Genomic DNA, 24,516 nt, shown 5'->3' on the forward strand with positions numbered 1-24,516 from the left:
CAGGTCTGCAGTTTGGGGTAGAACATACATATATATGTAGATCTATCTCTTATTGTGAAGAAGATAAACAGTCACTACACTTCAAACTGGTGAGGAGCAACTCCAGATCTTAGTATACGTAGTCTGGTCACCAAAGTCAAGGATGTCATATCATCAGACAGAGTGGAGTATTCCTTCAAAAACTGATTTGGGATGGTGTAAAAGAGTGCCATATGGTTTTGGCTTATTCTGTTGTTAGTATGCAACCCTTTGAAGTTCTGTGGGGCTATTTGCTTACTATCGATGAATCTTGCAAACACAGTTTCACAAAATAAGTGGTCTTCTTGGCCTTCATGTAACAGACCACATGAAAAATTATAACAGCAGCAAAATGCTGTAATTTATGCACCCAAGACCTTGCTAACAGCACCAATACAGGAGTTTTTAGAATTAGCAAAGTTCAAGTGTTCCTTTGATTTCAAAGTCAGACCAAAATCCAAAGTATATTTCACAACTGTGTGGGTTATCCATAACCAGGAGAATCTTCAAAACCTTAAAACAACGTATCTGCACAATTGCATGTAATTCATGAATTCGCTAGGCAGATTCACCCCTCCAACACAAACATATAAAATTATAGCCAAACCAAGCTGGAAAGGATCTTAATAGTCCAACTGGCAACAGCAGCTCTGGCCTCTTCAGCTCGCCACTCTTTTTGAGATTCAAACCTCTTACTCACAGCCCTTCTCTTTCTTAGTCCCTTTGGGCTGTACCAATATTTCTTAGAGGTTAGAAGTGTATTCTACTAACAGAAATCTGAAGTGATGTTCTGTTTCATGTACTTCAATCTTTTTGCTGGGTTTGCGGACTATATATCTTGACCCGTGAGGGTAGGAAATGCTGTTTGTTGCTCCACTTCAGACAGCATTTCTTGGGTCACCTGCGCTCAAAGCTGCTTATCCTAAGAAAGTCCACCACTGAACCAAGTAGGAAGCGTGGGGAATTCTCCTTTAAATTTGCTGGAGCTCCACTGTAAGAGTGTGACACAAGCTCGCAGTCGAAAAGGGCTAATCTCAGCCCTTTATCAGTTTTTATTTTCTTGGCCACCGTACATGGCTGATGGATTGTGTTTGACTTAGCGTTCCCCAGCTATGAGACATCTTGTAAAATTAGTAACAGTGGTTGATTTGCTTGATTAAAAAGAGGCACAGGATATAGAATAATGAGAGGCAATTCATTTAAGGGCATAGATATATATGTCGTAGCTCAGTGGATTGGAGCACCTAGTAGCTGAGTTTGAATCTCCATTATGCCTCTTGGGAGGGGCTTGGCCAGAGTGGGAATTAGCTGATAGGCTTTCCTACCTCTCAGCTGCCTAGCCTTGAGCAAGCCCAACTGTCCCAAAATACCACTAGAGAAGGAGCAACTGGAAAACCACTTCTGAGCACTTCCAGACCCAGAAAAACTCTGGGATGGTTACTGTAAATTGGGATTGACATAACAGCATATAGTTATTAATTATATGGGAACAATCCAGATGGTAAGAAAGCTGTAACAAGGAAGTTGGTTTCACTGTGATAACCTATATCATCTCTTTCCCCATTGCTCGCAATTTTTTTTTTAAAAAAATCTATATATCAAGTTACAGAAAAAACACACTTTTCAGCAAATTTGTCTCGAGATTCTTCCTAAAGGCTTAAGAGCACACTGGGGAATGCCGGCAAGGTAATATCATTTAGTTAGCTAATTAACTATTTTTATGTTTCTATCACTGCCTAATTGCCTGAAATCAATTAGTCACTTGATAAAAATAAATGGTTTGTTCAAAGGAGTCACATAGGAGTTGCAATGCATATTTTGCAACATCACACTTGATATTTCTTTGCCTGCCCACCAAATCTCCGAACAAATAGACAATTCTGGGGGAGCCACAACCCCCTCCTTCACCCCTAGCAAGTTCTAGCATCAGCTGTCTGAACCTGCTAGCGATTTTTCTTATTGCTATGTCAAGGTGGAACGTTTTGAGCCAGTCTGACCAGCCAAAGGATGCACAGTGTTCTTAAGTCCATTGAGTCTTCCTTGAATGTGCACAAGATGTCAGCTCCCATGCTCTTAGCTGAATGATTAAGGTGATGCCATCTTGCACAGCAGTCTCCCAAAGCATTCTGTGCCAACCAAGCCGGGTCATGTGCAGTAAATCTTCCAGTCCCAAACAGGCGCCCTGTTCTGTCACAGTGGTGCATTCTCCAGTGCAACACACAATACTGTGTCCACAAATCAAGCTGTCTTGACATGAACTGAAATTCCACTTGCCCTCTCTGTCTTTCTTCTTCTGATGCTTCACCTCAGGCCTCCTGCCTCTTGCTAGTCATCTTCACATGAAGCCCTCTCCACTGCTGTGCTTCACTGCCTGCCTGTCTTCTCATAGAATCATAGAAATATAGAATAATGAAGTTGGAAGGCGCCTATAAGGCCATCGAGTCCAACCCACAAATCAAAGGGTATCTGCCAGGTGGTTGTCTAAGTTTCTCTTGAATGCCTCCAGTGAGGCACTCACCACCTCTCGAGGTCACTGATTCCACTGTCGTACTACTCTAACAGTTAGGAAGTTTTCCTGACATTCAACCAAAAGCTGGCTTCCTGTAATTTGAGTCCATTGTGTCCTGCGCTCTGGGATGATCAAGAAGAGATCCTGCCCCTCTTTATGACAGTGTGGATAAAAATCCACTGGTGGCAGCGTGTAAAGGGAGTAAATAGTACATCGTGTCCGAAGGTGGACCCGTGTTTGAGGGAAAACAAACACTGGGGGAACTCGACAGAAGTCATCATCCCACATGGCCATGACTATCACTATCCTGCTGAAGAGGGTCATGAAGGAAAAAACAAGGTACTGGATGAAAGGAAAAGCCAGTGGAAAAAGGTTGGCAGGCAGAAGGAAAAGAGAACTACGGGTAGGTATACAGCAAAGGGAGAGAACTGTTAGAAATGACCTTGCACCACCCCATAAAACTGGTTCATAGAACTATGTTTCAAAAATACTCAGAATACCCCACTTGCCTCGTGAGGCTCTAATCTGAAAAAGTAGCATTTTTTTAATTGCTGAAATCTAGTTGTTCAGTTATGACTGGAATAGGTTTTCCAAGTCATTTATTTATTTAAATAAAATCTACTAAAAGTTTAAAAGCCCAACATTTTGAAAGCCCAACGCTGAATTAATAACAGTGGCTGCTGCCAGAACCCCAAACTGTATTTTTTTTTCCCCTGTGAACATTAGTAATTTGAAATTTTCCAATGATTTTGCAACGTATTAAAATTATCTTTCACTTCAATGCTTAGGACTTTTGTCCAACTGCAGGGGGGAAAAAAGGGACCCTTGTTTTCATTATGCAAACAGAGGTCACTGCAAAGTTTCCCTGAACCGTTAGCAATATTTATCACCAAGGCCACCCTAGGATATGATAGGAAGAAAAAGCTCATGCTAGGTCATCAAAATTATACTACCGTTACCGGAGCGCTTCCAAGGCCCAATGTCTTGTTAAGGTGACAATTTCTTTTCCATGATTTTACTATTATTATTATTCTCATTGATCGAATGAGAACTTTGCATCACAGATTGTAATGACAGAGCATCTATTAAACCATCCATTAATACATTATTGAACACAAAGGCACCCAAAGTTTAATTGCAGTTAAATGAGGTGTACAAGATAACAGTCTGGGAGATCCAATTTGCAATTATACATGAGTGAACTGATATAAAATTTTAAAAATAAATGTTGGTTTCGTGATGGGATTTGCAAAAAAGCGTGAGAAATACTGCATTAACCTCTGGGAAACTATTAGTTGTCCTTCAGTGGAAATGAGCAGAAGACACATTTGATTCGGTCTTTTGAATAGCTCCGTTAGGCGAGCAGGGGAGAGATGTTTCAATCTGGAGGTTCAAATGATTCCTGACCAAGCTGCTCACGCTAAGCGCCCACTGCCTGATCTTACATCCCAAGAGGCTTGATCGGGAGCATTTCTTTAGGCTGAGAAACCCAAACAGGGGAAGTGAATTTTTCAAACTATAGCTGAAGAGGTAGGCTAAAATCCAGCCGTAAGTCATACTAGAGTATACCCATGAATCTTTTGGGGGTTGGGTGAATCTATTTTTCCATACATTCTACTACATTATTTATTTATTTATTTATTTATTTATTTATTTATTTATTTATTTATTTATTTATTTATTTATATCCCGCCTATCTGGTCGGTTAAGACCACTCTAGGCGGCTAACAACATAAAATAACACAATAAATATTTATTTATTTATTTATTTATTTATTTATTTATTTATTTATTTATTTATTTATTTATTTATTTATTTATTTATTTATTTATTTATTTATTTATTTATTTATTAATTTATACCCCACCTAGCTGGCCCACCGGACCACTCTAGGCAGCTTCCACATATAAAATCAAATAATAAAACATAGACAAATACATAATAATCAAACAAGAACAGCAGTAAAAATAAAAAGGAAAAGTAAGAAAAAATCAAGAGTTGGCTGGAGGGAAGGCCTGAATAAACAGCCATGTTTTTAATTGGGTTTTAAAGGTGCCCAGCGTGGGGGCCGCGTGAATTGCCGGAGGGAGATTGTTCCAGAGGCGAGGAGCCACCGCCGAGAAGGCCTGGTTTGTGTCTTCTCCTTCCGGGCCTCTCTCGGCATCAGGCTCCTCAGCCTCACCTCCTGACTCGTGCGGGTGATCCGAGTAGACCTTGGTGGGAGGAGGCATTCCGCCAAATATATAAACAGTTTTTACATAGTAGAAAACATTTGAACAAGATGGGAGCAAACAATGGGAGAGGGAGAAAAAAGCAGGTCTACTCTAGTTGTGACTTATGACTGGGTTTCAGTCTACCCCTTCAGAATACAAGAAATGGTATTGCCAAATTAGGAAACTGCACAATTTCACTTGAGGCGGTGAAAAAACAAACAAACAAATAAACCAACAAACAGAAAAGCTATCTTGTTGTCTTGAAATGAGGAAATAGTGTATGTGTTGTTTCACTGGGATCGATGAAGATGGGCATCCCCGTTGGAATTTGGCAAGCTTTGTATGCTTCTTTTAAAAGGTTTACTCCAGAGTGGTCGTATAGTCCAGATGGGCAGGATACAAATCAAATCAATTCAAATCAAAATCAATCAATCAATCAATCAATCAATCAACAAACAAACAAACAAACAAATAAATACTTGTACCCTGGCCAGTTAATTACTTCTCTGCCCTCACAGTACCTCTGCGATTACATGGGTTATGGTAAAAAAATTAAATTAAATTAAAAACCCAGCTACAAATTGATTCTCAATATTTGGAGTAATTTATTGCTATCATGACCCTTAGTTTCAATGACCATCCCGCCCATACCTTCTTCTCTCCCACCCTATCTGCTTGGTCACTGAAGGCACACCACCTATCGTGGCCAGTAGCAAGAGAGAAGCAAAAGTATTATATAACTGCCACATTGCTAGTTGGAAGCACTCACTCTTCCTCAGTGTAGAAAAATTGTGAGATCCTCCTATTATACTATCCATACACTTGGCCAATACTTTTGACATCTCATGAGAAGGGAAGACTCCCTGGCAAAGACCCTGATGTTGGGAAAGTGTGAAGGCAAGAGGAGAAGGGAACGACAGAGGATGAGAGGGTTGGACAGTGTCATCAAAGCTACCAACATGAATTTGACCCAACTTTGGGAGGCAGTGGAAGACAGGAGGGCCTGGTGTGCTCTTGTCCATGGGGTCACAAAGAGTCAGACACGAGTAAACCACTAAACAACAACAAGCTTGGTTAGACAATTCGAAGTACCTCATCAAACTGCAGATCCCAGGATTCCATAAAATGGATCCATGGTAGTTAAATTGGTACCAGTAAGATGGTCATAGGAGAAAAAATGATAGAGCTCCTGAATATTTTGGACTTCGTGCAAAGGAGAAATTTAAGCAGATGAGCTTTTCATATGGCAAGCTACATCGGCTAAAATTTCCCCTTCCACACACTTATGAAACATATAGTATCCCTTTCTGCCATTTTATGTTAACTGCTCTAGATATCAGATCGGTGTTAATGTACAGCAATGGTCCACAATGTTGGGTCCCCTGATGTTCTTGGACTACAATTCTTAGAAATTCTGGCCAGCACAGAACGTCATAAAGGCTTCTGGGAATTTTCATCCAAGAACATCTGGGGACCGAAATTTGGGCACTGCTGCTGTATAGTATATATATCCCATGGACCATTCTCTTAGAAAAAGGTAAATTTTTGGACTCTAGCTATCAGAATCTTCTGAAAACACAACCTCTTCTTCAAGTTTTGCTTCTGATTCTCTCACACCTTTAATTTTTTTTAAGGTGATCAACAGCTCCTTCAGACACACAAACTGGACACACAGATACACACATTTTGTTTCTTTGTAAATTCAACTTAACTTTCTGAAACAGCCGTTGAGCACAGAAAGGTGGGGGAACTATCAGAAGGAGAGCTGTCCATGCCTTGTGAGGAAAGGGAAAACATACCCATGCGTGGCATTTCCTTCTCTCTTCACAGGCAATAATCTGAGCATTGGAAATATTACTAAAGATGGCTCTTTTGACCCTTCTTAGCAAGATCGCAACTTTCAGCATTTCAAGTGCCCTTATCAAGCAGGCCCAGCCAAGACTTCAGGGAAGGCATTAGTTGACGTGAGAAGCTTTGAGGTGTAAGGCAGCCAGCTTAGCCTTGACTGCTAAGTAATTCATATCAAAAGGGTTTTTCCCTGTGTCTGGAGGTTGCTCTGACCACTGTTAGCAACCATGAGGAGATCTTTTGAAAGGAATCTATACCCTCCCAACTGTTGAGTAAGACTCTGTGAAGAATTATGAATGGAGCTGTGTTACATACAGCACTGATGTTACCTGTCTGTCATGGGTTTGGAGGGAAAGTTCCATCCTATGGGGAGTGGAAGGCGGGACATCAGGGGGAGGAGCTGTACTGTATATATATTTGGAGCTTGTGTGGAGAGTGAAGAGTTGGAGTCTGTGTGTCAGACTGGGTACAACTGTGTGTCAGTTAGTACCTACCTGATAGGTTCAGGTTTCTATGTGGGTAGCCAGAACTGATAGGTTCAGGGTCTGTGCTTTACTTTAAAGTGTTCTGTGTGAACCAAACTGTTATCTGTATATGTTTGGGACTTTGCCACGTTACAGTATCTTCTTTACCTGATCATTTTATTTACCCTGTTTGTTATTTAAATAAACCTTGTTCTTTGATTTAGTAAAATCCATTCCTGGTCTGTGTGACTCCTTACAGGGAATGGTTGGTGGCAGCATAAATACAGGGTGGCATACTCCAGTAGGTCTGGGGTTGCCACATTGATTGGTGTCCAGCGTGTGGGATACGACTGGTCCAGTTGTCCAGTGGTCCAGCAAAGCCTTGGCAAGTGTGCCCAGAGCAAGGGGGGTCTAGTCAGGGAAAATCTGAGAGCGCGTAGGTAATCTTCTAGGCTTACCTCACGGGGAGGTAGGCTAGTGGAAGAACGTGTAAACTCAGATTGGGGACTAGATTAGGGAGCTCTGAGGCAACCCGTTTTGGCGGGAAAGAGCTGAGGCAAAGCTGTGTGAAGTAACAGTGATCTAGCCTGTCTGCTGAGAGGCCTAGCAGAGGGGGTGAATTCTGCCTGGCAACAGTTGCAAGTTAGTGCTGAAGGAACAGCAGCAATCTATAGAAGGCTGTTTCTGAGGCAAAAGGAAAAAAGTCGTCGCTTTATTTTGAGGCTTGACTTTTGAAGGCAGCCTGTTCTGGGGGGGGATTATGCCCTTGACTCGAAGCCAAATGGCAGAAATGGGTGAAGTAAGAGAACCACAGGTAGACCAAGGTTCTGAGGAGGAATTTGGCTCAGTGCAGGATGAGAACACGGGAGAACAGACCTCAGAACTCAGAAGAATGCGCCTAGCCCAACAGCATGAGCTGCGGGTGAGGGAAATGGAGGAAAGGGAAAGGGAGAAACAGAGACAATTCGAATTAGAGAGAGAGAAAATGGAAAAAGAGGAAAGATTAGAGAGAGAGAAAATTGCTCTGGAAAAAGAAAGGATGGCGTTTGAGTTAAGAAAATTGGAAATGATGAACCAGAACAACAATAACAATAGGGATTCTGAGGTGGGCCAATTGTCTAAAACTGACCTGAAGAAATTCCCTGTGTACAACAAGGGAGATTGCCCTGAGGTGTTCTTTTCCCTCGTGGAAAGAGCATTTGTGGACTTCTCAGTAAGGGAAACTGAGAAGATGACCATTATGCGATCTTTAATCAGTGGCAGCCTGGCAGAAGTCTATGCAGAGATGCCAGTGGAGCTGTTGAAAGACTTCGCTGAGTTTAAAAAACTGGTGTTTGCCAGACATGGGATAAATGCGGAACAGCTGAGGCAAAGATTCAGGTCACTCACAAAGAAACCAGAGCAGACTTTTACCCAAGTGGGGGCCCAACTGGTGAGGCTGCTAGAGAAATGGCTATCGCAGGAGGGGACAGAGACCTTCCAGCAGCTCAAAGACCTGATAGCGCTGGAACAGTTTTATTCAGTCCTACATGGGGAACTGAAGTTCCAGGTGAGGGAGAGGAGACCGAAATCGGTGACAGAAGCGGCAGAGATCGCAGATTTTATTTCCCAAATAAGAAAGCCCTTAGGTGCTGAGGGGAAATCTGTAGGTAAACCCAAAGAAACCTACAGCAAGTACTCTCAGGGACCAGGGAAAAACCAGCAAGGGGGAGGGGCCCATGTTGAAGGGAAGCCCTCAGACATGAAACCACCAAGACCTCAGATTTTGGAGGGAAAACCAAAACCAGATGAGAAAGACTCCAAGTACAGCAGAAAATGTTATTTCTGTCAAGGAAAGGGCCATCTAATCTCAGAGTGTGAGAAAGTAAAGCAGCTAAAGGGAAATGTGCCTCATGATTTGGGTGGAACCAAGCCAAAAGCTGTGTTCTGTGTCCAGAAAGAGCAAAGCTCCTTGCCACTGAGGGAGCCTGTTGCCATGGCTACTCAATCTGGAACAGTTACATCTGCTGATCAGGCTGGGGAAAATGGTCCTCTTGTGGAGGTCAAGCGTTGCTTACTAGTGAGAACAGATTCACAATTGTTTGAGACCGCAGGAATGGACGTAGGAATACTTGACCATCAGTATAGGGGGCTAAGGGATACTTGTTCCCAGGTGACCCTGTGCCATCCAGACATTATTCCTAGGGAGTATATAATCCCAAATGAGAGCCTAAAGGTGGCAGGGATTGAGGGGCAGGTGATCTCACTGCCAGTAGCTGAGGTACCTGTGAGCTTTCAAGGCTGGAGGGGAGTTTGGCGGCTAGCGATTTCATTGACTCTGCCAGCAGCCGTGCTCGTGGGAAATGACCTGGCTGAACATGTGAAACGGGTGCTAGTGATTACACGCTCACAAGCTACCACGGAGACAGTTCAGGGGGGTACTGACGAGCCCAAGGCGGAAGCAGATGAGGGTAGTTCCGAAGCTGTGGCGGAAACCTTAACCACAGACAGCAAATTTGGCCAAGAGCAAAAGGCAGACGCCACTCTCCAAAAGTGTTTTGAACAGGTGACAGACACCCAGCTAACACCTGAAACCCCAGCGAGATTTCGTGAGAAAAAGGGAATTTTATATAGAGAGACCCTGAGGAATATCTCAAAAGGGGGAGATGGGATCAGAAGTCAGCTAGTGGTACCTGAAAAGTATCGCCCCATGATCTTACAAAGGGGGCACTCTGACATGTTTGCTGCGCACTTAGGGGTGAACAAAACACAGCAGAGAATCACACAGAATTTTTACTGGCCTGAAATAGGGAAGCAGATCAAGGAGTTCTGTAAACAATGTGATGTGTGTCAGAGGCAGGGGAATAACCGTGACAGGACCAAAGCGAAGTTGTGCCCTTTGCCTGTGATTGACACCCCGTTCAAATGTATAGGAGTGGATACTGTGGGACCTTTGCCCAAGGCCACAAAGAGGGGGAACCGGTTCATTCTCACCATTGTGGACCATGCCACAAGGTACCCCGAAGCCATTCCCTTGACTAACATCGAAACTAACACAGTGGCAGATGCCTTGGTGGGGTATATGTCCAGGATGGGATTTGCCTCAGAAATAATCACAGATTTGGGCGCATCGTTTACATCGAAGCTCATGAAACGGTTATGGCAAATCTGTGGAATTAAACACAAGGAAACCACTGCCTATCACCCCGAAAGTAATGGGTTAACGGAGAAGTTCAATGGGACTCTGATGCGCATGATTAGGGCTTACTTGGCAGAGAATCCAAACAATTGGGACCGGAAGCTGCAATCCCTTTTGTTTGCTTATCGATCAGTGCCACAAGCCAGTACCGGGTTCAGTCCGTTTGAACTTTTGTTTGGGAGAAGGGTGAAAGGTCCACTTGATTTAATCAAGCAAAATTGGGAGCAGATCACCCAGGATGACCCAGAAGATGTTGTGACGTATATAGACACTTTAATGACTGACCTGAAGAGAAACCTAGAGCTAGCAGCAGAAAACCTGCAAGCTCAGAAGGTCAGAAAGAAAACCTGGTATGACCAGAAAGCCAGGGAGAGGCACTTTAACCTAGGGGAGGAAGTGCTTTGGCCTAGGCCCTGCAAAGAGAACAAACTGCAGCTGGGTAGCCCAGAAATAAAATACTTGGGTCACATAGTAGGGGGAGGAGTGATCAAACCCCTAGAGGCCAAGATAGAAGCCGTTCGTGATTGGCCCAGACCCAACACCAAGAAAAAAGTCAAATCATTTCTTGGGTTGGTGGGCTACTACAGAAAGTTCATCCCGAGGTTTAGCGAGATAGCGACTCCGCTGACCGATCTGACGCGGAAGAAGACTGATGACCGCATCCCGTGGACCAGCGACTGTGAGGAGGCGTTCCGGAGGTTGAAGGAGGCGCTCATCCATTATCCAGTGCTGCGTGCTCCAGACTTCGACCGGGAGTTCATCATCTACATCGATGCGTCTAACAGCGGGGTAGGAGCAGTTCTTTGCCAGGAGGATGAAAATGGTGACCAGCATCCAGTGTCCTACCTGAGTAGGAAACTCCAGAAAGGTGAGAGACATTTGGCAACCGTAGAAAAGGAGTGCCTGGCCATAGTATACGCGATCCAGAAGGCCAAGCCTTACATCTGGGGAAGACATTTTGTTCTGTGCACTGACCACTCACCACTGCAGTGGTTAAAGACAATGAAAACCCATAATAGTAAACTTATGAGGTGGTCTTTAAACCTGCAAGATTATGACTTTGAAGTGAAGGTGGTCAGAGGGTCAATGAACTGTGTTGCTGACGCATTGTCAAGAAGACCCGAAGAGTGAAGACGGCGAAAGAAATATGGACTATGTATATTTTGGTGACCAAAAGTTAATTGTACCTGTTTATTGATCAGTCTTGGTTTGTATTAATAAAGGTAACTTAATGTATTGTAAATATGAATGTTTAAATGCCTAATTGATATGTTTAACCTAGAGTGTAAGTATGGTATTGTGTGTTATGATGTATAACTGTTTTGTGTTGTGATCCTGGTTGTTTTTTTGGAGAAAAGCACTTTAGCTTTTCCCCTGCAAAACAACTTATAAAGAGGGGAGGTGTTACATACAGCACTGATGTTACCTGTCTGTCATGGGTTTGGAGGGAAAGTTCCATCCTATGGGGAGTGGAAGGCGGGACATCAGGGGGAGGAGCTGTACTGTATATATATTTGGAGCTTGTGTGGAGAGTGAAGAGTTGGAGTCTGTGTGTCAGACTGGGTACAACTGTGTGTCAGTTAGTACCTACCTGATAGGTTCAGGTTTCTATGTGGGTAGCCAGAACTGATAGGTTCAGGGTCTGTGCTTTACTTTAAAGTGTTCTGTGTGAACCAAACTGTTATCTGTATATGTTTGGGACTTTGCCACGTTACAGTATCTTCTTTACCTGATCATTTTATTTACCCTGTTTGTTATTTAAATAAACCTTGTTCTTTGATTTAGTAAAATCCATTCCTGGTCTGTGTGACTCCTTACAGGGAATGGTTGGTGGCAGCATAAATACAGGGTGGCATACTCCAGTAGGTCTGGACACACAGATACACACATTTTCTTTCTTTATAAATTCAACTTAACTTTCTGAAACAGCCGTTGAGCACAGAAAGGTGGGGGAACTATCAGAAGGAGAGCTGTCCATGCCTTGTGAGGAAAGGGAAAACATACCCATGCGTGGCATTTCCTTCTCTCTTCACAGGCAATAATCTGAGCATTGGAAATATTACTAAAGATGGCTCTTTTGACCCTTCTTAGCAAGATCGCAACTTTCAGCATTTCAAGTGCCCTTATCAAGCAGGCCCAGCCAAGACTTCAGGGAAGGCATTAGCTGACGTGAGAAGCTTTGAGGTGTAAGGCAGCCAGCTTAGCCTTGACTGCTAAGTAATTCATATCAAAGGGGCTTTTCCCTGTTTCTGGAGGTTGCTCTGACCACTGTTAGCAACCATGAGGAGATCTTTTGAAAGGAATCTACACCCTTCCAACTGCTGAGTAAGCCTCTGTGAAGAATTATGAATGGAGCTGTTTGATCCAGCTACACAAACTGCCTCCTTCGCTAGTACATGTGGTTGCAGTATCCTTGAAAAACACCGAAGCCAAGTTATTGTATTGGGGGTGACTGAAAATTCAAGAGCTTCCTTTTTTCTTCTCTGCTTCCCAAGAAAAGTTATATTATACTCTTTACAAAAATTAAGGTCTGTGCACATGTGCAGAGGATGAAAGGAAGGGCATGACTCATATATCTTTGATAGATGTGGTAATTTTGCACTGCATATATATTTAATTTAATTTGTGTATAGTTGTATAGGTTTGTGTTTGCTCGAACGCTATCTGGTTGGGATTGATGGATAGCTTTATGGAGACTGTGTGCCAGGAGTGATAGTTAAGACGGTTCAGAAATGTGAGAGAGCATTTATAAACGGAGCTGCAAGCTAATTCATCTGCATTGTTCCTGACTGGAGAGGGTTTTTTTTAAAAAAAAAAAATACAAGGAAGGTTGTACGAAGAGAAGAGTTAAGAGCTGTGGATTAGTTAACGTTGTCAGAGTTGTGTGAGAATTGAGTGTTCTGTTTTGTGAAGAGTTTGTGAATAACCATGTGGTTTTTTCAGCCCTTGTGTCAAAGCAAGCATCTGTCTGTATACAAGGAACAGGAAGGGTTTAAAGTACAAAGAACAAAAGTAAAAGCCTTTGAATATGTATATTGCTAAAACTGAAAGTTTCCAATATTGTTCTTGTCTTTTAATTCCACCTGTTTACTGAGCCCTTTATATTCCTTTGCATTTTTTCTTCCTAATAAAACTCCTTTGGGTTTACAAATTCAACTTCTTATTTCACAGAATATTATATTTGTGTACACCATAGGTCAGCACTGTGACTAATGGTTTAGATAGTCAAAAGGGCAGTGTGAGGTGAACCCCTAAGCTGTAGTGGTGTTAACACAGCAGTGTAAAAAGGAACTCTGTTGTGCTTGGGTTGATAATGGGATAATTCAAAGGAAGCAGCCCCTGTTTAGAGGTCTAAATGGCAACCCCAAACATATATAGGAGAAGTTTGAGTGTGTGGGGAGTTTCATTTGGGGCACAGTCGCACACAGCTGGAGAAAGTGTGCGCGGGTCACCTCCGTTGCGTGGAAGATGAAATATCAGGAAGTGTCGCTTGTCATGCAAGATTTGCCTCTTTTTATGTGGTGACCCTATATGTGGAAAGATGGGAATGAGTGAAATATCTGAGCAAGCATCACCTTTTTTTTAAAATGAGCTACTTTTGTAATGAATTAAAATGTAAAAAACATCTTCACTTTTTTTGTTAAGATCCATGACTATAGTTTACTGCTTTTCCAGCGGAATCCAAAGGCATGGCACCTGTTACTTGTTGCTGGGTATGGAATGGAAAGGGATGCAAATGTCTGCAGACTTTGTGCATTATTGTTTTCTTCATCCTTTTCCTGGATGTTCTCACATCCGCACATGCATGCACATGTGTTCACACCTGAACTCTCCCAACAGAAGAATTAAAGGAAATCCAAAGCTTTAAAGCTTTAAAAGGGCAACAGGTTTTGTGGGGGACTTTGCTTTTCCTCCTCTCTGAATTAAAAGAAAAATGTCTAGGATCCTGCTTTTCCTCTACACCTGTGGTTCTCAAACTTGGGTCCCCAGATGTTCTGGGACTACAATTCCCAGAAATCCCAGCCAGCACAGCTAGTGGTGAGGGCTTTCTGGGAGTTTCAGTCCAAGAACACTTGAGGAACCAACATGGACAAGCCTGCTTCCTCAGATGTAAGAGTTAGACTGATGGGAAATAATAATACATTTATACATAGCCCCAAACCCCAAATCAGAGACTGTATTTTGACCCGAGTTGTTTATTTATTTGTTTATTTGAATTGTGGAACAGTGGGATGGGAGAGCTTCATGGCGCTAGGGGAATGAGACCTTTGTGCTACATTTTGCCCACACTTGCATTGTAGCAATTTTGTGTTGCACAAAGTCATGTTGGTTCCGACTTGCAGTGACCTTAAGAAAAAGCTGTCGAGCCCCTTTTAAAATGAACAACTAAATAACAGGGATGTTGGCAAGTCTTTGGATCTAAGTCTGAAGGCTGAAATGTTCATATCAAGTCCCAAGTCCCTTTGGTACCAAGTCCCAAGTCCCAAGTCCAAGTCCCTATTTAAAAAGTCTACCCCCACCATGAAAAAAAGGGAGGTTCTAGGTTGCTAGTTGAATCTGAGTCATTGAAAAAGCAACCTAAGTTGAGTCTGAGTTGAATCACCATTGTGATTTAAGTCCCTGCTAGTTACCTGTTGGGGTCTTAGCACTAAAACTGTGGATCTATTTGGGGGAACAAATAGATGGACCTTTGGCCCGCTGGTCTTGCTGGCAACTTTGCCATTTCTCAGTCACAGCTGAATACTCCACAGGTGAATTCGTAACCAGCCTCTTAGCAACTCTTTCTCTTCTTCTTTTGAATGGTTATTGAAATGTTGAACTACAGAATCTGTTTCCAGTCACACAGGTCAGCACTGAAGAATGTGCATCCAGCACTACCACACAAAGAACTAGAGCTGACAGGTTAGTTCTGTCAAGCAAATTGTGATCCATTGATTTTTTTTTTCTAATCTGCACAGCAAAAATTGGTTTTCTACAGAGACGGACCAAAAAATAAATAAACACAAAAAACCCCAAAACTAACAAAGCTGGAAATGGTTTTCTCTGTTGTTGGTGCAGCCGAAGCATTTATCGGTTGCGTGCCTACATGTGTTAGATTTCGAGGCAAGCATAACTCAGCTTCCAGGCCTTCAATTTCTCCCAGGGCTTTCAAAGATGAGCTGGGCAAATCTAGTATTGTGCAAATCTAACAGAGCTGGCCAAGTATAAGACTCATTCCTTTCTTCATCTTTCAGTTAGCCAGAAAAAATAGCAAATGCTGAAGAATAGTGAAATCTTGTAGCATTTCGGGGTATTGTTTATAAGTCCGTCTTGTATCAATAAACCCTAAATCTGCTAGAATAGTTTAATAGGGTTACCCAAGGTGGCACGCAAGATGGAAGAAAATTGATTGACGGCTGTTGTTAGAGATACATTTCAGGCGATGGCACCCCATGTGAATTCATTGATTTGGGGAAAGAGAAGAGGAATATATAAGTCAGCTTCTGGAAACCTCCTCCTATTAGCTCCGCTCTCCTATAGGCCTAGAATGTTGGCTGCAAGCAGTTTTCTAAGGATGTCAGAAAATTCCATGGGATGTTCATCATCACTCATAACCACAGGATTTGAACCATTGATAATTTTCTACCTCCTTTTTTAACATCCTGGTTTGTTTCATTGGCTCACAGTGTTGAAAACATTGGACATAATAGAGGAGGCATTGCTCCCTATAGCTATAAGGGGGGGAAGGTCCAAAGAACAAGAGTAATCAAACTATGTCTTAAGAAGTGGTGTCATTTTTAATAATCTTAGCTCTTGATGAAAATCGGTGATGGGAGAACTACCCCAGTCAAGGTTTAAATTAGTCTCAGAACAAAATAAACAATTTTCTAAAATTAAGAAGAAGAAGAAGAAGAAGAAGAAGAAGAAGAAGAAGAAGAAGAAGAAGAAGAGGAGGAGGAGGAGGAGGAGGAGGAGGAGGAGGAGGAGGAGGAGGAGGAGGAGGAGGAGGAGGAGGAGGAGGAGGAGGAAGCAGCTTCTTTTGAGATTTCATTTGAGATTTTGTTCCGCAACAGAGTTGAACATGCCAGGTAATGAGATGACATTCTGGAGTTCATTCATTCATAGGGTCACCATAAGCTGGAGGTGACTTGATGGCAGGTAACAACAAGAAGATTGGACCAACACTCTTACCATTATCAGGAGGTAATAGCAGAAACTTCAACAGATGTTAGTCCATCGCCATGAAGGTGCATGGCCAGCTGCATGGCTAATGATGTGTCCCTAAGGCAGGAGTGGAGAACTAGGACAGGACTAGAGGCCATTTAACATTTATGGTGTTAAACACTTGCAGGATCAGCCTGCAATGTATTTAAAAGGTGTGCTGCAGTTTCTGGAGGTAGAGACTACAAAAACAGCCATGGGAGTTGTTTATTGTGCCAGAGCTGCACTTTGGATATGTTTGTGATCTTTAACAGCTTTGTAACATAAATAACTTTAGTTTTATATTTAAAGGTAACTCATACTCTCAATGGATGTGGTGGCGCTGCAGGTTAAACCACAGAAGCCTGTGCTGCAGGGTCAGAAGACCAGCAGTCGTAAGATCAAATCCATGTGACGGAGTGAACTCCTGTCGCTTGTCCCAGCTCCTGCCAACCTAGCAGTTCGAAAGCATGTAAAAATGCAAGTAGATAAATGGGTACCACCACGGTGGGATGGTAGCAGTGTTTCATGTCTAGTTGTGCTGGCCACGTGACCACGGAAACTGTCTAAGGACAAACACCGGCTCTACGGTTTGGAAACGGATTAGCACCGCGCCCTACAGTCAGACACGACTGGACTAAATGTCAAGGGGAACCTTTACATTTACCATATTCTCAATTGAACCTTAAGAAGTTACAATACACATAGTCTGATTCAATAAAGGAAGTCATGGACTCTAGCAGGGTTCAGGATGACAGGACATTTCAGAAAGTCTACATTCATAGAGTCACCATAAGGCAGAAAAGACTTGATGGCACACAAGAGCATACTCTATGGTCCCAACCTGTAGCTTACTTAACATATATGTACTTGCTGCTTACTTAATGGAGATTCAGCACTGCGTAGGATACCTGAGTACAAAACATCGCCATATCAATGACATAATCTCCTACACAGATACTCCCACCTGTGAATGCTGCTCCACACCTTCTACTGTCACTTATCTCAATCAGAGTTAGAAGCTTCCCTCCAATTTTGGTAGAAGCTGATTGCCCACAACCCAGTGGGACAGTAGCTAACACCTGACGTTTACCTGCAACCCAATAAGCTAGACTCTGATCCATGGAGGTCTTGATAGGAAACAGCCAAAGCTCAGCACCATAGCAGCTGCGTTGCATACCAAAGGTTGCGGGTTCAGTCCTTGAGGTCTCCAGGTATTCCTGCCTTAAAATCTAACAAGTTACTGGCAGTCGGTGTTCACAGTATCAAACTAGGCGGATTAATGCTCTTATTCAATCGGTAACATCCTGATTCCATCCTTTGACACAGCAATTATTTGATGCAACCCAAAGGGAGATATTTATTTATTTTAATTTATGTTTATCCTGCCACAATGAATAAAAAATGAAACCAATTAAAATTTAGAACCATGATATGCAAATGTTATTCTTTTCTTTAAAAAAAAATCCACACTATTTAAAAACAAACAATCAAATTTTAAATGGTGGTCGTCTGTGGGGCTGAGTTTTCAGCTGGTATCATGAAAGGAGGGAAGAGGCCATCCACAATTCCTGAGGGAGGGAGTTCCATAATCTGGAAGCAGCTACAGAAAAAGCCCCACCTCTCAAGTCCTCACCAGACATGCTTGGGGAAGTGGTAAGACTAAGGCACTTCCCTGTGAAGCTTAATATTCATGGGGACTAATACTGAGGGAGGGAAGTCAAGTGCCCCATTTAAACCATGCTGGCAGAATAACAATCCTTCCTTCCCTCAAGTGTTAGGAAGCACTTTCAACTTGAGGTGGAATTCAGTTTCAGACTGGATCCCAGGTGGTGGGCAAGGTCCAAGGTAAATTGGTGGTATCTCAAGATACCCCCAAATTTCAGCTGAAAGCCTGCGGTATGAGTAACAGCCTTAGGGCAGGCTTTTGAACTCTATTTTTTTTTAAGTGGGGGAAAAACCATAAGGATAAAGAGGGGTCAAGATTAACATGCAAAGAAGCAAACTTTAAATAAAAACGTGCCATCAAATATCATTTCAAACCCATCCCACGACCCTTCTGTCTCTCAGGTCCTTCACGCTAGCCAAGAAGCACTGACTTTGGTGGATAGGTTGCAAAACCCCTCTTTCCGGGTGCCTTAAAGAACGCTTCTTTAACCTTCCTCTATGACACATCTCGAAGGATATTAGTCTTGCTGTTCTGCTCTTTACAAGCTCAAGGGCAATTATGTTCTTGCTGAGGTATTGTGACAAATGCTGTCGAAAATGGCTTGGCAGGGGTATAACGAGAGCCTTCCAGAGCAGTAATACCTCCTCCTAAGATTTATATTATACTCCTGAAGCACTCAAAGCCAGTGCTGTGTTTATTTTCTCCACTGGAACTATACATTTAGCTGTAGCTTTCACAGACGTTTCCTCCTTCTTGTTCCCATTATTCTCTCCTCAGTCACCTTAACAACCGAACATCCCGCGTGCTTATGGTGGTGGCTGTTTTTTTTTTCACAACAAAGCCATTTCTGTTCAGGACTTTTCCACAACAGTGACTTTCAGAGAAGACTACGTATTTCAACTCAAGGCAAGAACATCAGGGGATAGCAATCGGCATGATCAGGGCCCCACATTTTCATCTCAAGGTTGATTCGAAATGAAGGCTTGGAACCATCTTTGGGAGAGGCTATGGATACAAATTTTCATCTGGTGCCAGCTTTCTACAAGGGTTGCACACTTGTAAGCCATAGCTTCTGGATGGGGAATAGGAAATGTGAAGACTCCTAGATACTGTTGAACTGTGTTGCAGAGTTTTAATTTTCTGTTAAAATAGAGGTACAGAGGTCAACAGGGGAAGATAGCTTTGAGTAGACCTGGTCTAGAGGGGCGGGGTATAAATCTAATTAAAGTAAAGTAAAATAAAGCGTCCCCCAGGTAGTCTACTCCTTTCTCATCAACCATCACACAAGGTCTTCATAACTTATTCTGAGACATTTATAGAAGAATAAAAGGTTTCATTACTTACAGTTGTGCCAGTGACTCTTTAGATTTTCAGGCAGGAATACAGTCAACTCTCGATTTACAAACTTAATCCGTTCCAGAAGGAAGTTTGTAAGTCGAAAAGTTCGTAAGTCGAATCAGCATTTCCCATAGGAATGCACTGAAAACCAATTAATCCGTTCTGGCTGTTTTTGGTTCGTAGGTCGAGGGGAGGTTTGTAACTCGAATCATTAGTTCCCATCGGAACTAATGCAAAGCCGGTTAATTCGTTCCTACCACTAGAGGCAGATTTTTTTCTTTTTTTCCTTTTAATCTAAGATGACTTAGGTTTTAAAAAAAAGGAAAGAAAAGAGGGAGGGAAGGAGAGAACGGACACCTTTTCAACAGAACACCTTGAAAAGCACCTTTTCAGCCAAGACAAGCACCTTCTGAGGAAAACCAAGCACCTTTCAGACAACAGATCACCTTGGAAAGCACCTTTTCAATCAAGACAAGCCAATACAAGCACCTTTTGCAGAAAAAGGGGGCAGTAAAGGAGGGAGGGAACACCTTTTAAAAATCCAAAAATCAAATTTTTTAAAAAATCCAAAAAATAAAAATACAGTCTGTACAACACTGTACCAGGGAATACCAGGCAATACCAGGCAATGCCAGGCAGTCTGAAGACTGTCTCCAAATCCACTCTCAAAATGCTGAGAAGAGCGAGGAAGCAGATAGCCACCATCTTCATTGGCCAACAGTTAACTAAAAGTTCAAATTTCGCGCTTTCCCCACCTCCCACACGGTTTTTTCGGTTCGTTAACTCGAATCTAAGTTTGCAAGTCGAGTCAATATTTTTCTATCAGAGCGGTTTGTAAGTCTAAATGTTTTTAACTAGGGCCGTTTGTAAGTCGAGGGTTGACTGTACCTGGAGACCTGAAGGATGAAATCTGAAATCTTGTTTCTACAGTATCTGGTTGGGCTCTCCCAAAGCAGTAGGGAGAGAAAGGTTGAAGAACTTTCTTTACTTACTTGGGAAAACAGCACACCTTTCCTTCCTCACACACCCCCAAGCCTGGGATGTCTTTGGAAAATTTATATCTGGTTGTCTATCAGCCACCACAATCAAACTTTTAAAACCGCATTTGGTGCCAAAAAATATGATCTTATTTTAAGCCACCCCAAGTGTTTATGAATAAACCAACCAACAAATATCCAGCACTAACCAATCGTTTCCTCCCACCTCTGAATTCGAAGAGAGCCCCGTCTCCTTGCTGAGTGTTCTCTTTCCCTCTCTTGCATCTGTTGAAGTAGTCAGTGTTGCTTTTTGTTAATTATCACACCATCCAAGACAGGCTGACACTCTAGCTTCCCCTTAGCCTTAACAAAACTGGATCATAGGAAGCTGCTTTCTGCTGAGTTAAATCACTGTTCCATCCATTGTCAACTCTGTGTGTCAGCAGCCTTATTTCTTCACCTTGCCTGGAGATGTTGGGGATGGAACTTGGGATCTTCTGTATGCAATCATATCACTGAGCTTCGGCCATTTCTCAACATGGTATTGGTGGTCTCTCATCCAACTAGCAACTAGATCCAACCACCATTAGCTTCTAGACTCAGCCGTGGTATTAGATGTATCCAAGGTCATTGAGTTGCCGTATTTTCCCAAGCTGTTCACCTCTTATTTACATAGCCATGTGAAACTGATGCCATATTCTCCTTTCTGTGCTTTCTCAGACTCCTTTCTTTCCCACATTTTAGCATCATATTGGAGAGCTGTGTTCCATGCAAGTGGCATTTCAACATTCTTTGTGCAACAACTGAGCTACCTGTCAATGTCACGCTCCTCAAAGCTTGAGGAGTGTGACACTGTCTTTGAGTTTCAAAACTTCCTTAACGGCCCCTCTCTGGACACCTGGAAAGAAACTAACCCCCTCCCACTTTCCCCACTTTCCGTTGACAGATGAGTAATTATTTAATACTTCTGCTCTGTTCCTTCTTCCCTTGTATTTAATTCTTCTGATAAATCTTCTGAGAATCCTCCTTTTTATCTCATCATTGTCTACCATCTACAGTGCAAAATCATGTTATTTGTTTAGTGCCTAGTGTTATTCAAAGAGGTGGGGGTGTTTTTCCCTTGCCGTTTACCCGCATTCTTTGTTATTTCCTCTTCTCTCAGTAATGAGCCCAATCCCTTTAGTTATTAGATCCTGTGTAACTTATCAAAGGTTTTGATCTATCTTTTATATTCTTGTTTACATCTTGGTTTAAGACAGTCCCCTTGTGCTTACCATGACTCGTTTCCTCTTTGACAATTAGGGCCCTATTTATGAAACAAGCGAATCATTTCCATGACAATAATTTATGGCAGACCTGAATTTCCCTCCTTTCTACAATGCCTTCATTATAATTCATCAAGCCCGTTTCCTGACAGCTCTGTCTGGAAGAGGCAGAAGAAGGAAGTGCTCAGCGGTGATTTCCTTTCATTTTGAGTCCAATCCCACATTTAGAGAGTGACAGAAAGAGGGAAATAAAGAAAATGCAAGCTGAACAATACAATCAGCACGAATGGGCCAGCTTGTCTATGTTCACATCAGACTGGCTTGGGAATGAGGGGAGAATCTTTATTTCTTCATCTTAGAGGCATCACACTAGAATGTAGGCCAATGATGTTGTTGTTGTTTAGTCATTAGGTTGTGTCCGACTCTTCATGACCCCATGGATCAGAGCACACCAGGCCCTCCTGTCTTCCATTGCCTCCCGAAGCTGGGTCAGATTCATGTTGCTGGCTTTCATGACACTGTCCAACCATCTCATTCTGTGTCGTCCCCTTCTCCTCTTGCCTTCACATTTTCCCAACATCAGGGTCTTTCCCAGGGAGTCTTCTCTTCTCATGAGATGGCCAAAGTATTGGAGCCTCAGCTTCAGGATCTGTCCTTCCAGTGAACACTCAGGGTTGATTTCCTTCAGAACGGATCAGTTTGTTCTCCTTGCAGTCCAGGGGACTCTCAAACATCTCCTCCAGCACCACAATTCAAAAGCATGTTAGCAATTTGGTCTCTAGTTCCTCTGCCCCTTCGAAATCCAGCTTGTACTTCTGGGAGTTCTCGGTCCACATACTGCTGAAGCCTACTTTGGAGGATTTGGGGCATAACCTTACTAGTGTGTGAAATGAGTGCAATTGTACAGTAGTTGGAGCATTCTTTGGCACTGCCAAAGTTTTCCAAACTTGCTGGCATATTGAGTGTAGCACCTTAATAGCATAATCTTTTAAGATTTTAAATACTTCAGTTGGAATGCCATCACCTCCACTGGCCGTGTTGTTAGCCATGCTTTCTAAAGCCCACTTGACTTCGCTCTCCAGAATGTCTGGCTCAAGGTAAGCAACCACACTATCTGGGTTGTCCGGGACATCCAAATCTTTCTGGCATAATTCCTCTGTGTATTCTTGCCCCCCTTCTTGATGTCTTCTGCTTCTGTTTGGTCCCTACCATTTTTGTCATTTATCATGTCCATCTTTGCACAAAATTTTCCTTTAACATCTCCAATTTTCTTGAACAGCTCTTTGGTTTTTTCCCTTTCTATTATTTTCCTCTATATCTTTGCACTGTTCATTTAAGAAGGCCCTCTTGTCTCTCCTTGCTATTCTTTGGATGCCTGCATTCAGTTTTCTAAGGGGCACTGATATAGATGTGAAGTTGTTTCATCTCCACGCTCGCAAAGGACTGTGTCAGTGCAGGAATCCCATTTTCTCAGGTTCTTGTTGGTACTATTGACTCCACTCCATAGGTTACCAAGGTCCTTCCAGATAATGCACTTCTCCATGGGACCAAAGGCTACAGTTCCCGAGGTCTCTATCCATTTTCAAATATGGATAGTTCTTTCTTTATATTATTTTTTATTTATTATAATTATTTATTTATTATTTTATTTGCTCATCACAGTCCTGGCATTCTTAACTGTGTCTTCAAGATTCACAAGTGTTCTGGAGAAAAACAAAACAAAACCTCTTCCTTGATTTTATACTGGGCGGGGTGGGATGGTAGTCAAAAAGCTGGATGTTCATCTAATGTATTTGGACTTAGAAGACCCAGATCCCACTGTGAAACATACGAGGTGACTTTGGACCAATCAGTCTCTCCTAATCCATCCTGCCTCACAGAGGAACAAAACAAATTGGGCCCTACTAGAAGGTCAGGTAAGGCAAATGAGGGGGATATAGAGCCAAAAAATGGTAACAATTATGGCTCCACCCAGCGCAATATGAACAACAAGGAAGCAGGGATATTCCAGGAGGCAAAGTCAAACACAGCCCAAGACCAGGAATTGGCACATCAATCCCACCATGAGTCACAAGATACTAGAAATCAGACACAGGTGGAAGCTGAGGAACAGCATTGGTCTCAACAATTTTGATGGCTTTGCTCTGAAGCTATTATGACTGAGCCAGAAATGAAAATTCTAGTGCAATCACTCTTCCACTTGGTCTCCTTTGGAGGAAGTCCTTCACTTGAGGAGAACTCTTCCTCTTGAGTAGCCACCTATTCCTGGGGAGATCTACCCCAGAACAGAATGCATCTTCTGGTAGCCTTCTCTCAGCATCAGTCCCATCACCTCAGAGGTGTTCCAGCCCTCACCTTTAACTCTTACAACAAGTTGCCACCATCCAAGGGAGGAGCTCTCTGTCCCCTTGAAAGCCCCGACACCAGAGAAACTGTCAGCTCTTCGTCTTTCTTAGGCTTGGGGGAGCTCAAACTGCTGACTGGCAGGAAGGTGATGCAAACAAATAGGAAATATTATTATTCTCCTGTCCAGTCCAACAAGCACATTGCTTTCTCTCTTGGTTTCCAAAGCACCTTCTTCACCTGTCCCTTAATCCGAAAAAAGGATTGCACTCTTAAATTATTCTTCTTCTTCTTCTTCTTCTTCTTCTTCTTCTTCTTCTTCTTCTTCTTCTTCTTCTTCTTCTTCTTCTTCTTCTTCTTCTTCTTCTTCTTCTTCTTCTTCTTCTTCTTCTTCTTCTTCTTCCTCTTCTTCTTCTTCTTCTTCTTCTTCTTCTTCTTCCTCTTCTTCCTCTTCTTCTTCTTCTTCTTCTTCTTCTTCTTCTTCTTCTTCTTCTTCCTCCTCCTCCTCCTCCT

At 42.6% G+C, this 24,516-nt stretch overlaps 1 protein-coding gene across 1 annotated transcript in view; it reads left to right on the forward strand.

The window, feature by feature from the left end:
* Positions 1-9,184: 9,184 nt before the first annotated feature.
* The window catches only part of LOC144589100 (uncharacterized), an 83,939-nt gene continuing 68,607 nt past the window's right edge, over positions 9,185-24,516 (forward strand). Inside the window, exon 1 of the mRNA XM_078393057.1 lies at positions 9,185-11,763. Within this exon, the coding sequence (XP_078249183.1) occupies positions 9,743-11,362 (1,620 nt within the window). The 5' untranslated portion in view covers positions 9,185-9,742 and the 3' untranslated portion in view covers positions 11,363-11,763. The remainder of the gene's footprint in view (positions 11,764-24,516) is intronic.

Source organism: Pogona vitticeps, chromosome 4 (assembly GCF_051106095.1).
Source record: "Pogona vitticeps strain Pit_001003342236 chromosome 4, PviZW2.1, whole genome shotgun sequence".
NCBI lineage: Eukaryota > Metazoa > Chordata > Lepidosauria > Squamata > Agamidae > Pogona > Pogona vitticeps.